At 38.2% G+C, this 14336-nt stretch overlaps 1 protein-coding gene across 4 annotated transcripts in view; it reads right to left on the bottom strand.

Moving 5' to 3' along the window:
- Positions 1 to 14336, bottom strand: part of Vps15 (vacuolar protein sorting 15) — a 796097-nt gene that overhangs the window by 20734 nt on the left and 761027 nt on the right. For all 4 annotated transcript variants that reach the window (XM_068387739.1, XM_068387743.1, XM_068387753.1 and 1 more), the window contains 3 exons: positions 7597 to 7707; positions 7223 to 7308; positions 6910 to 7014 (listed from right to left, as the gene is read on the bottom strand). In XM_068387739.1, the coding sequence (XP_068243840.1) occupies positions 6910 to 7014; positions 7223 to 7308; positions 7597 to 7707 (302 nt within the window). The remainder of the gene's footprint in view (positions 1 to 6909; positions 7015 to 7222; positions 7309 to 7596; positions 7708 to 14336) is intronic.

Here is a 14336-nt window from a genome sequence, read left to right as displayed (position 1 = left end):
ATGGAAAGGACAATTATCTTTCGTAACAGTTTAGAATTATCATAAATTATCATTCTGTCACTATCGGCAGTTTGCTATTGTGGATTAAACGCATAAGAAAAAAAAAAAGTTTTCCAGCTTTGCTACGAATTTAGGAATTTATATGGATATGGTAAGTAAAATATTTGTAATAACAATGTTTACTAAATGTTTGTAATATCATTAGTAAAGCGCAAGGTACGTGAGGCAAAGAGGGCAGCTGACCTGAGGTGGGGTCAGGGATTGGGTCATTCATATGAAGAGAATAAGAAGTAGTTTTGGAAAGAAGTGAAGAGAGTAAGGAAGGCTGGCTCAAGAATTGAAGAGACAGTGAAAGATGGAAATGGATGGTTGTTAAAAGGAGAGGAGGCAAGGAAAAGATGGGCGGAATATTTTGAAAGTTTACTGAATGTTGAGGATAATAGGGAGGCAGATATAATTGCTGTTCCAGGTGTTGAGGTGCCGGTGATGGGAGATGAGAATGAGAGAGAGATTTCAATAGATGAAGTGAGGAGAGCACTAGATGAAACGAGAGTAGGAAAAGCGTCTGGTATGGATGGTGTGAGAGCTGAAATGTTGAAGGAAGGGGGTGTGACTGTACTTGAATGGTTGGTGAGATTGTTTAATATGTGTTTTATGTTGTCAATGGTACCAGTAGACTGGGTTTGTGCATGTATTGTACCACTATATAAGGGTAAGGGAGATGTGCATGAGTGTTGTAATTCAAGAGGTATTAGTTTGTTAAGCATAGTTGGAAAAGTGTATGGTAGAGTAATGATTAATAGGATCAAGGATAAAACAGAGAATGCAATCTTAGAAGTACAGGGTGGTTTTAGAAGAGGTAGGGGTTGTATGAATCAGATTTTTACAGTAAGGCAGATATGCGAGAAATATTTAGCAAAAGGTAAGGAGGTGTATGTTACGTTTATGGATCTGGAGAAAGCGTATGATAGAGTTGATAGGGAAGCAATGTGGAATGTGATGAGGTTATATGGAGTTGGTGGAAGGTTGTTGCAGGCAGTGAAAAGTTTCTACAAAGGTAGTAAAGCATGTGTTAGGATAGGAAATGAAGTGAGTGATTGGTTTCCGGTGAGAGTGGGGCTGAGACAGAGATGTGTGATGTCGCCGTGGTTGTTTAACTTGTATGTTGATGGAGTGGTGAGAGAGGTGAATGCTCGAGTGCTTGGAAGAAGATTAAAACTGGTAGACGAGAATGACCATGAATGGGAGGTAAATCAGTTGTTGTTTGCGGATGATACTGTACTGGTTGCAGACACAGAAGAGAAGCTTGGCCGATTAGTGACAGAATTTGGAAGTGTGTGCGAGAGAAGGAAGTTGAAAGTTAATGTGGGTAAGAGTAAGGTTATGAGATGTACGAGAAGGGAAGGTGGTGCATGGTTGAATGTCATGTTGAATGGAGAGTTACTTGAGGAGGTGGATCAGGTTAAGTACTTGGGGTCTGTTGTTGCAGCAAATGGTGGAGTGGAAGCAGATGTACGTCAGAGAGTGAATGAAGGTTGCAAAGTGTTGGGGGCAGTTAAGGGAGTAGTAAAAAATAGAGGGTTGGGCATGAATGTTAAGAGAGTTCTATATGAGAAAGTGATTGTACCAACTGTGATGTATGGATCGGAGTTGTGGGGAATGAAAGTGATGGAGAGACAGAAATTGAATGTGTTTGAGATGAAGTGTCTAAGGAGTATGGCTGGTGTATCTCGAGTAGATAGGGTTAGGAACGAAGTGGTGAGAGTGAGAACGGGTGTAAGAAATGAGTTAGCAGCTAGAGTGGATATGAATGTGTTGAGGTGGTTTGGCCATGTTGAGAGAATGGAAAATGGCTGTCTGCTAAAGAAGGTGATGAATGCAAGAGTTGATGGGAGAAGTACAAGAGGAAGGCCAAGGTTTGGGTGGATGGACGGAGTGAAGGAAGCTCTGGGTGATAGGAGGATAGATGTGAGAGAGGCAAGAGAGCGTGCTAGAAATAGGAATGAATGGCGAGCGATTGTGACGCAGTTCCGGTAGGCCCTGCTGCTTCCTCCGATGCCTTAGATGACCGCGGAGGTAGCAGCAGTAGGGGATTCAGCATTATGAAGCTTCATCTGTGGTGGATAACGGGGGAGGGTGGGCTGTGACACCCTAGCAGTACCAGCTGAACTCAGTTGAGTCCCTTGTTAGGCTGAGAGGAACGTAGAGAGTAGAGGTCCCCTTTTTTGTTTTTGTTTCATTTGTTGATGTCGGCTACCCCCCAAAATTGGGGAAGTGCCTTGGTATATGTATGTATGTATCGTATCACTTTGATCATGTGTGTTTAATGGGTTCGTTTGTTTACTATGATCGAAGATCATATGGAAGGTTTCCGTTTCAGGTGGCGTCATAAAGGAAAACATTATTTCATTTATTTTGAAGTTCTAAGAAAATTCAAGTAGAATAACATTGGTAATAACAAAATCATCATGTAAAAACTAACCTATACACAGATGAGTAAATGCGTTCGTTTTTTCGTTATGATCAGAGATAAACGTAAACAAAACAATGGTCGTCATTTTTTATTGTGCTTTTTGGCGTGTTTAGGAAACGTATGATATAAAATCTCCTTTATTTTGATAATTTAGGATTTTCAATGATACAACAAAAGCTACGCTATACAGTGATGGTTTTGCTATTCACCAGTTGTCTTATACAATTGATATGACAAACATTAAAATTTGTCTGTATTTTGGGTCGTGTTATAACGGGAAATATAAGGTGTTTACACCCATCCTGGTTGTAACTTTAACCTTTTTTTCAAGTTATTAGAACTTTAAAGTATATTAAATGATTGATTTATTTACAAGAACAATTTGATAAAATAAAATACAGTATAGTACATAGAAAGTATTGGAAATGGGTGGTAAACACATTTGAATAGGGAAGTTGCTGGTTGCCATGGCCCAAATGGAATTACTATATTTCTTAGTTGTGTGTTTCGAAATATGCGATTTTCCATTTATACGAGGTCATTGATCGACTAAATTCTCGCATAATCCGGGACCCTACTGTATATCATTTGAACATTTTGACCATTGATAATGGTTAGAAATATAATCCTAATTATCATCCTTGTCTTCTGAACTTTTTCTAAAATTCTATGCCTTGAGAAAAGCATTTATATAATTTACTACAACATGATTTTTTATGCTGCTTGAAGCAATTAATATGGGCACCAGCTCCAATGGCAAGCAGTTGCCATGACTGGTATCCATCAAGTATTTATGTAAAAGTAACCTTTTGGAAGTTGGAGCGAACTGTCTTGCTGTTGGATCATCATTACTGCCTTCCATACTTCTGACTTTCTAAAAATAATAGTTCAATATGATCTTGTCTGAATTTGTAGGTCATCATAAATTGCCAAGGCCCACTATTAGATGCCATGCAGTTTTGTATAGAATCTGAAGATTTTGTATGGAATATAGAAAACCAATGAATTAACTTTTTCTATTCTATAAGAAAATCTTTGATATCATTGGATTATTTTTCTGAATTGAGCATTTAAATGCCTTGGCCTTTAAGTTTTGATAATTCAATATGTCAAATAAGATGTTGAACACCATTTATGAAATCAATAGTAGCTTTACTTCTCTCACATTCACATATTTTTTCAAAGTAGAATTCTAAAGAAGTTGCAACTAACTCACTTAGGAGCTGTGCCGCTAACTTAACGTTCATTTTTTATCCATGTCACATGAGCAGCTCTGAGCTTATTACCTAAATCGAGTTACTCTCTTTCTTGGAGTCAGTGCAAATATTCTATGTACTTCCATTCCACATAACTTACATTCTTATCAAGGCAAATTTTCATATCTCCAAAACAATTTCTTACAAGTTTTATCATGTGTCAGGGATTGGTATATCGTCAGTCAAAGACAAGAGCAGTGGCAGCATCTTCTGAAACAATTGTCATGTTTATAAGTGCGATTTCTCACTTTATTTGTAAATGGAAGTATAATCCCAATGCGTGAGAGCTTACATTCAGTGCAAAACTGTAATATATCTTTAAACTAGGCATTTATTGATTCGTGTGTTTTAAGAAAGATGTTTAAAATTAGATAATGGCATAATTATATTTATAAAAAAACTGTGACACCTCAGTTCTGATGAGGTTGTGCCCACACAGTCCGCAAGAGATTAAATTACCACCCAATATGGAAGCCAGCTACCAAAGTGGCTTTACTTATCCTGCAGCAAGGAGTCTCCTCTCATTATTCCTCCAAGGTACAATCTCTTAGGTAATGGACTGTGAAGGTTGTCTGCCACTTCCCGACTCTTGCCTCTAAAACTTGCCTCATTGACAAGTTTCTTTTGAAGTCTAGGGTAACTGCCTCTTTCCTGATGTATATGAATGCAAGCTTGAGATAGTTTTATCATCTCACTAATTGCTTGATGCTCCTATGTCTTGAAGCCAGACAGAAATTATGTTCTTAGGGTCTTTCCTCTTGCCCTTCGCTGTACCAACAAAAAGGTTTTGGAACTGTGGCTTAATGGGTTGTGTCCACTTCAAATGGCATCTTAGTCCCCTCACCGGACAACAAAGTTACTCATCCAACCCCTCAGTTGCTTTCCGAGGTCAAGAAATAGAAAAGGACTCAAACCTAATATTAATGGCAGGGTTCTGAGTCTTTGTTATGAATTCATGTATGAAGAAAAGGGAGACTTTACTCTAACCCCTTCATAGAGGGCTTAAAATCTTTGCAAAATTATATAACTCTCTTATTACTTTAAAATGAGCCACTTCAGAAGGCTATATTTTCTAAACCACAGTCTCAGGAACAAAAGTCAGTGAACTTACACCAACGAATAGAGAACAGAAATTCCTAACCCTCATGCTTTGCTGTCTGTTGATTTTGATGTGAATCTAAGTGTGCTCTTTTTTGGTCAAAAATGAAAGCCCCTACAGGACAGGGCCCTCTTTATTTTGTCTTTACAGCCTGGTGATGGTAACCTCAATGCAGTATCTATCCTCAATTTATTTCTGCAGAGATCTATGTCTTTAGAAGGTAGTTTGTTTTAATATACCCAGATCAACAAGACCCTTTTCTACAAGGGCTATTTGTGTTCTCCTGACCTTCCTCTTTAAAAATATATTCTCTCTTCATCCTTCAAACTCAGATTTTGAGGAAAATTACTTATCATTAGTCCCCTTGTTTTTTTTTTGCCAAGAAGATGCAATTTTAGGAAATCAAGAGCTTTACAGGTTGGTCTGAACATCAGGACTTTATGCGGCACTATCTGAAAAAAATCCAGGTGGTAAAAAAAGTGTGCATCACACTCGGCTTATTTGTGGCACCTACGAGAGGAAATCAGGTAGAAGAGAGGGACCTTATCTGGGTCCCCTGGCAGAGGCCCTATGAAGGTCCTCTACCTCCTTCCCCAAGGATCTTTTATTATGAAATGAATGACTGATGTGTTAGTCTTTTCCTTTCACATATGTATACTTGAATTGGGTGTTTACTTGGTTGTAGGCGGTGTGACTTTTGTGGCATATGTGTTTACCTTAGTATTGGTCCTTAGGCACAAAACTACAGGGGTTTTGACAAAGGAAAAACCTATTTTAAGGACAGTGCTGTGTTCCCTAAGGCTAATGAAAGGAAGTGGGGCATAACTAAAACTTACTCCAGGAATGAAAGATGGTTGCCAGACAAGAAACAAAGACCAGTGTTAGCATTGTATCTAGTGTCAGACTTGGTTCTAAGCAGGTGACGTGTTGTAAGTTAGAAGATGAATTCAGCATTAGGAGTGCTGTGACGGGTTCAATAGCTTCTGAGCTTACGGAGTACATGCTTTGCAAATTGATACACTAGCCCTGGGGCAGTGATGTCAATATTCCTTTGGCATATCATGTTATTATGCCTCTTGTGGCCGTGGGGCATAACAATTAGAATAATGCCAATGTATCACTGCGTGTCGTAAGAGGCAACTAAAAGGGACGGGATAAGGGGCCTGGGAATCCCCTCTCCTGTATAGGTACTTCCTGTGAGATATTATAGAAGAGGAGCTCAGTGAGAGTGACTGCTCTCCATACTCTAGTTTAGGGGTGTCTGAATGTGCATGGATGTAGTGCGATAGAGTAAACGATGTGAGATTGGAAGTATGTTGGAACAAGAAGGATGGATGTACTGGCCCTGTGTGAGAATGCAATAGTGACGCAGTTCCGATAGAGCCTGCTGCTTTCTCCATATGAAACTTCATTGTGGTGGATAATGGAGGAGGGGGGGGGAAAGAAACATACCCTTTTGTTCTTTTTTTATGTTGGCTACCCCCCAAAATTGGGGGAAATGCCATGATACATAGATAGATATTATGTCATATTGGATTCCATTTTCTAGTCTTAACAGGAGAGTCCTTGGGGACCACACATCATCTTCCAATACTTAGATTTTTTCCTTTGTCAAAAACCATTTCTTCTATAAGCTTTTCCTTTTAATAGTCAATGTTAAACTTTCATCTATAATGAAGGTATGATCCATCTTAGACTATCTAGAGGAGCCCAGATATGGAAATAATGACGTATGGATATGCAGGATATAAATGCATCATTCAAATTCTATGAAATATGATACTTAATCAAATGGTATAATTTATTTAAAAAGTTATCATTTAAAAGTATCATATAAATCCATCTAGTCCTTGATAAGAATATCCCTCAGTCTCAGAGATGTATATCATAAAACTATATATGCATTGCTTTTTACTATTATTTAATAAAAAAAAAGTCATGTTGTTCTATAAACTGGAGAATATTCCATTTTTAACTGTGTAGCTAAATATATCTGATTACACAGAAACAAATGTCTGAGTTTTAATAGAGCTCTTTTTACATTCATGAATGAGGAGCAATAAAGGAATATTTTTGCTTACCCTGTCTAGCTCCATTTTCCAGCTTCCACGCTGTTCCTGGAGCTCTCAAATCCCAACCCACAATAGAGCCATACATAGTAGCGTATGTCAAGACAGACTGAGAGCCTAGAAATAAGAGAGGGCTTGAGTAATTAGTTTTATCATTACAGAAAATATATGTAAAAGAAAGTAGTGCTGGTTATCTATACAGTAGTGAATATAAATATGTTGCGGTTAAAAATATATAACTACTGCCAGTACGCTAATATACTTATTTGACAAATCTGAATAAAAAACAACAGACATAACTCATGAACATACTAAGCATATATACCTGTATCAAAGAAATGCATGTCAACAACATGACCGTCTTCATCTATGTTCAACTCTCGTTTATTTACTAAACTCATTTTGTCATATCTGAAAAGCAACACAAATATCCATGAGTAATGTAAATACTGATACTTCAGATCACTGTACATAGCATATAAATAACTCATAAGTTAAACCTCAACACCCGATTACCTTAGGATGAAACTGTAACAAAATCTTTAAAAAAATTAAAGATTGATAAAATTCCTGATGTCTATAGATAAAAAACACCAACACAGTCATTCACTAAATTAAGAACTTGAAGATAAATCAAGCTGATGAATAATTAAATTATACAGTAAATAAGTAAACCAGGAAACACTTAAAAACACTTACTTTATTACATGTATTGATCCATTGCTGGAAGCAGACGCTAGACTTCCATACGTTATGCATGGGGCAAGGCACGTAATTACCCCACCTTGCCTGTTATAAGTTGCTTTGGATCTGAAATGAAGAGGGAAAAAAGATATAGGGGATTTTCTTTTATCTACAAACAGATTGACATCAAGTTAGGGCCCTGCATGCAACTACATCCCTGCCACAGTTGTACTTGACTTTCCTAAAAAGACTTTTCATATCAACAAAAATAGCTATCATTAAGTGTAGTCATGGAATTTAGGTAATAGCATAATTTTCCATGGGCAGGCGGATGCACGACTAAATTCTGTAATGGTATCTTCTCTATTTACTAAAAATAAAGAAATAATTACAAGAAATAAGGCTCCAGTACTACTGATGATAAGATATGTATTTTTATCATAATCAACTCACTTCCTGTACTTAGTATTCAACAAAATTCTCATGCAAACAATAAAATCACAAGAACAGTAATCATGGCTTACGAGGCTACTTTACATAAGAGAATTTGGATTAAAGTAAAGGAAATCTATGCTGTAAAGAAGAATCAGGACACTAAAAAAGTTGTATTTTAATAAATTTTTTTCATTTCTATGTTAACCTAATGTTCATTAAGCTTCTCTCTAGAAGCTTTGTTCATATAATTGTTTACATCCAAACTAAAAGAAAAAATTCACCTTTCGTTTCCTGCCAATTGGTTTAGGCATCTAGTATAGTATTAAAAATTTACAATATGGTCCCGAATTATGTGAGAATTTGGTCGATCAACAGCCCTGCATAAATGGAAAATCGCATATTTCGAAACACATAACAGGAATAATTCCATTAGGGCCATGGCAAACGGAAATTTACCAACTCACGTTTTCACTATCCATTTCAATACTTTTTAAGTACTATACTGAATTTTCTATAATTTTAAATTGCTCATTAAAATGTTTTAAAATTTTAATAACTTGAAAAAGGTTAATATTACAACCAGGATGGATGTAAATACAGTATAGTAAATTTGCACATATGTTCACTACATACTCGACACAGTAAGGTTACAGTACAGTAATGTGCTAAGGTAAAGTTTACCGAGTCGTCATCATCCCCTTACTGTTCTGTATAACATAAGTTGTTACTATCTAGTAGTACTGTAACCTAATACTCACTGATACTGTAGTGTATATTATGTAAATTATGTACAGTAATATTCCTACAGTACAGCTTAATTGTACTTTCTGTAAGTGTTCGGTGTTTTCGTTCAAGACTCGTAGCCTATACCGCAACTCTAGACGTATAACGCAACTTCTTAAGTGTTGTCTCTCGCACAGTATGTTATCTATACTTTCTTAAACAGAAATACATATAATAATAATTAGTGAAGGAAAATAATAATTTGAAGGAGATATCATACTTATAAGCATGATACGTTATATCAGTAAGATATTTCTGTGAAAGTGAATAGTCATATCAATGGGATAATATCGTGAAAGTGAATACAGTATAGGTTGACGACGGACTATGCAGATTTGATCAGCTGATTTGAATGTAAACAATGCATGAGATTATAATTCACTATGTTTTTAATTGTAAATATGATACTAAAAGTGAATATTACATGCGTTATTGGATAGTTAAGTGAAACACCAGTTTAATCAAAATCCATTTTATTTCAAATATAGCTGTAATTTTTCACCACTGTAAATGGATGCACACTATACAGAGAGCGCTAGGACCAGGTGGGTGTAGAGGTTAGTAGTGGCTTGCAGCGCTCCTAGTGTAAAGGAGTGCGGGCTATTTGAAATCATAGCCCAGCTTGAATTTTATCGCAATTCTTATTTGAATTTTTATTTAATAGGTATTGCATTGTTCTTGGCCATCCCAATGCTGTAGACAACTATTAGAAATCAAATTCTTAATGTTGGGTAAACAATCATCATAAAGAATTTTCTTTTTCCTCCTTGGCCGTGAAAAAACGAAACCGCGAAGAAAGAAACCACGATTAATGAGGTCTGACGGTACTATGCTGTATAGTAGATACAGGCTACATGTTTGGTGACGAGCTGGTACGGTTGTGAGGCGATCTAGTGAAGACAGTGATCACTTATTAGTGATATGTTGTTTCACCGCAGCTAATTAAGCTGTTTAGTACTATGCATATACTGTATTACAGTAATATACTCAGCAGTATCAGTGAGTGTTTTTAGATCTGAACAACAGTGTTTTGTTGTTACTTATACATAGGGTAGCGAGGCAATGACTTAAGTGTTTTGAGTCATCTTACCTTGCATTGAAAGCTGTGTTTGTAATGTACAATTACCTTTGCAAAGTAATATGAACTACAACACTGTGATAGAACCCACATGAAAACAATGTAGTACAGTACCGTGGGTTACCTATTGTGTTAGTTGACCGTGTGAATGAAATGGTCTGCGTGTCAGAAGGTTATGAGTTGACTCATCATTGGGCACTAATTTTATGTATATTTTCATGTCTGTCTGTTACCTAAACCCCATGTAGACAGGGGCCAACTGTATAAACTATACAGAGGACCACAAAAACCATTTGTTTCTCAGAATATGGTGGACAGTCTCCAAGTGGTTAAATGTAGCACATACGAGCTTGGATGGACCACCCTCGAAAGTAGTTGTCTGAGAAGATTGGTTTTGTATTTGTACAGTAACCTCCACGGACACTTTAAAAACAGAGGCCACAAATTCGTAAACCATTCTTGTTGAAGCCAAAATGGACCCACCACTCATCTTGCTGTTTGTAGACTCTGAACTTATTCATCACCATTGAATCATGACAAATGTTAGAAAGGTGCATAGGTCCAGATTCAACCAGTCCTGTAAAAGGACATCCACCCTCCATGCTAAAATATCTGGAATTGGTGAACAAAATTCTTCAATCTTTTTGTTTAGAGATGATGCAAACAAGTCAACTTTGGTCGGTCCCACCAATCCAAAATTTCTATACACAGATAGATGGAGAGACAATCTGTTCGAAAGAATTTGGCTTTACCTGCTTACTGATCTAATGAGATGTTTGTTTTTCATGGATAAACATTGATATAAACTAAGCTTTGAGAGAGAAGCAATAAGAACATCAGGGAAGGTTCACAGAAATATTGAAAGTTCTAACATCAATGTGTAATGAAGTACAGTGGAACCTCTACATCTGAACGTATCTACATTCGACTTTTCCAACATCCGAAGTAAAATTCGAGCAAATTTTTGACTCTACACCCGAATTTTATTTCGACACACGAAGTAAGCAATTTTCGTCGTACCGGTTGTATCCGAATTTTTCTACACGCGAAGTACAATTCGAACACGTTCCTACTCTACACCCGAATGTTTTTTTCGACACCCGAAGTAAACAATACTCGTACGCGTAGTCGGTGCTCATAGCGCCTGAAGTGTTTTTTATTTCCGCCGATAGAAGGCAGCACTTCGACCTCGGAGGGACCCTCAATTAGCGCGGCTTGGGTCCGTCCTCTGTGCTCGTCGGCTTCTTGCGGTTGTGCTCTGTGCGTTCTGCTATTAACTCTGTTTTAATCGTGATTTTTTACGTGCATCCTTTAACGGTAATTTACGTAAAGTATGGGTCCTAAAAGGCTTAGTTTTGCTAGTGGTAGTGGTAGTGGTGAAAAAAAGGAAGAAGGAAATGCTTTCTTTAGAAGTTAAGCAGGAAATTATTGAAAAACATGAGCGTGGTGTCCGCGTGAGTGAAATTGCTAAACAGTATGACCGTAATATGTCGACAATCTCGACAATCCTTAAACAGAAGGAAGCTATAAAAGCAGTGAAACCTTCTAAGGGGATCACCATAATTTCAAAACGGCGTAGCCCTATCATAGAAGAGATGGAACGACTTCTGCTAGTGTGGATTAAGGACAGAGAGATCGTTGGCGACACCATCACCGAGACCGTCATCTGCGAGAAGGCGCACGCCATCTTTACGGACTTGAAGGAGGAGAGCTCTGGGGGTGATGCTGGGGAGAGTTCAACCGAGCCTTCCTCAGATGATTTCAAGGCATCTCGTGGCTGGTTCGAAAAATTTAAGAAACGGTCCGGGATTCATTCAGTTGTTCGCCACGGAGAGGCTGCTAGTGCGGACACAAAGGCTGCAGCTAACTTTGTCAAGAACTTCGAAAAGATCGTGCAGGAAGAAGGCTACGTAGAGCAGCAAGTGTTTAATTGTGATGAAACCGGGTTGTTTTGGAAGAAGATACCGAGTCGAACCTACATCACCGCCGAAGAGAAAAAATTGCCTGGGTATAAGCCAATGAAGGATCGGTTGACTCTTGCCCTATGTGCCAACGCTAGCGGGGACTTTAAAGTCAAGCCCTTACTGGTTTACCATTCAGAGAACCCTAGGGCCTTTAAGGCACACAACGTCGATAAGGATCAGCTTCATGTTTTCTGGCGATCCAACTCGAAGGCCTGGGGCACTAGGCAATTCTTTGTGCAATGGCTTAACCAAGTTTTCGGCCCTTCTGTGAAGAAGTATCTTCATGAACAGAAATTGCCTTTAAAGTGCCTGCTATGTCTTGACAATGCACTCGCTCACCCCCCCCCCCCGGCCTTGAAGATGATATCTTCGATGAATTTAAGTTCATAAAGGTGCTGTATCTTCCACCGAATACCACCTCTATCCTCCAGCCCATGGACCAGCAAGTCATCTCTAATTTTAAGAAGCTGTACACCAAGCACTTTTTCACGCAAAGCACCAACTTAACTTTGCGTGAATTTTGGAGGGGCCACTTCAACATCGTGCACTGCTTGAAGATCATAGATCAGGCTTGGGTGGGATTAACTCGGCGGACCCTCAATTCTACCTGGAAGAAACTGTGGCATGATTCAGTTTCTTCCCGAGATTTCGAAGGTTTTGACCCCGAACTTGATCCCGTGGTGGGTGCAGCGGAAGCCGTAGAGGAAATCGTCTCCCTTGGCAAGTCCATGGGTCTGGAGGTCGACGCAGATGACGTTACGGAACTCGTCGCCGAACATCACGACGAACTTACCACGGATGAGCTCAAGGAACTCCATGCTATGTCGGAGCACATGAGTGATGACGAGGAAGGGAGCGAGGAGGTAGAACATGTGTTAGGTTCGGCGCATATAAAAGAGGTGTTAGGAAAATATCAAGACGTGGTCGACTTCATCGACAAATACCATCCAAAGAAATTGCAGGTTTGTCGTGTAGTTTCGCAGTTCGATGATGTTTGCCTAACTCACTTTCGAAACATTCTGAAAAGCCGTACCAAGCAATTATCTATCGATAATTTCTTTAAAAAAAACTGAGAAGCGAACTCGTGATGAAGAGGATGTAAGTGATTAGAAGAAAACGGCAAAGAGTGAAGCGGAAGAAAGTGAAACAAAGAAAACGGAAAAGAGTAAAGCAAAACAAATTCAGTCAATTTTAAGTGTAGAGAGTGAAAGTGATTAAAATTACGTAATCATCAAAAAAAAAAAAAAAAAAAATGTAAAAAAAAATATAATATATAAAAATACAAAAAAATAAGCTAAGTTATGTTAAAGTTCACTTAGTGTAAGTTAGAATAAGTTACGGTAGTGTACGTTTATCGTAGTTAACCTCTCTACCTCCTCGCCGCCCGTCCGTCTCCTCTCTGCGTAGCAAGACTAACAACACCTGCGCTGGAGTTTCTAAGTTAAAGTGACGCTAAAAACCTGTTTCTTATTTATCATTTTTTGCTAATTCTTTTTATTTACATGTCTATTATCTAATTTAGTGTGCATTATTCTCATGGGAAAATTATGTGTAGTAGTTTATTAAGAAGTTATCATAGGTTTTTGGGCTCAACCACAGATTAATCCTATTTCAATGTATTCTTATGGGAAAATTAGTTTCGACATCCGAAGTTGGTTCTGGAACGGATTAAATTCGTATGTAGAGGTTCCACTGTATTAATACCAATTAAGGTTTAAACTGTAAGAGAATAAATGTCCTGTATTTTTTTCATTCTAATTATTCAACCTAAAGCCAAGTTCTTCAAAGATGACATTCCTATTTGCTGAACTGGAATAGTAAGCGATTATGTAAAAATCACAAATTTTAAGTAATTTGTATTTTTCCTAACAATACTTACCGAAGAAACACTTTCTAGGAGATTACTGGTAACTCCTCTCCGACGACCAGATTTTTACGTAGTTTCCCCCTATTTCCATGTTCTATACTGTCCTGAATAACGGGAAATAACATGACCTGGGGGCATTACCCGAGAAGGTCGCGCGTCTTTGAGAAGCCCTCGCCAGTAAGTTTTATGTAATGAACAATACCACGAGGTCAGTGGGGCACTGTGGGGACGGTTGGGGGGGGGCCCTAAACCGAAAGTGTTTCTTCGGTAAGTATTGTTAGGAAAAATACAAATTACTTAAAATTTGTGATTTGTTCCGACACAGAGACTTACCTCGAAACACTTTCTAGGAGACTTACACCTTAGGAGGGGGGAGTGCCCTTAAGCCCTGACCCCCATTGGACAGTAGGGAAAACTACGTAAAAGACTCATTAAGTGTGATATAACACTTACCCTTCTGCAATATCTTCGTTGTGCCTGATATGGCGAATTTTCGTCTTGTGTAATGAGCGATATTTCTTGATGACGACTGACGGTACGAGAAAGTTAGAAAAGGGGGGAAAATAGAACTCGGCTCCTTGTGTCTAGATACTTTATGTTTCGCGATTGAGCCTGGGGCTTGAGCCGT

The sequence above is a fragment of the Palaemon carinicauda genome, chromosome 1 (assembly GCF_036898095.1).
Source record: "Palaemon carinicauda isolate YSFRI2023 chromosome 1, ASM3689809v2, whole genome shotgun sequence".
Lineage (NCBI taxonomy): Eukaryota > Metazoa > Arthropoda > Malacostraca > Decapoda > Palaemonidae > Palaemon > Palaemon carinicauda.
The sequence above is the reverse complement of the archived record's forward strand: the minus strand, read 5'-3'. Positions and strand labels throughout refer to the sequence as shown.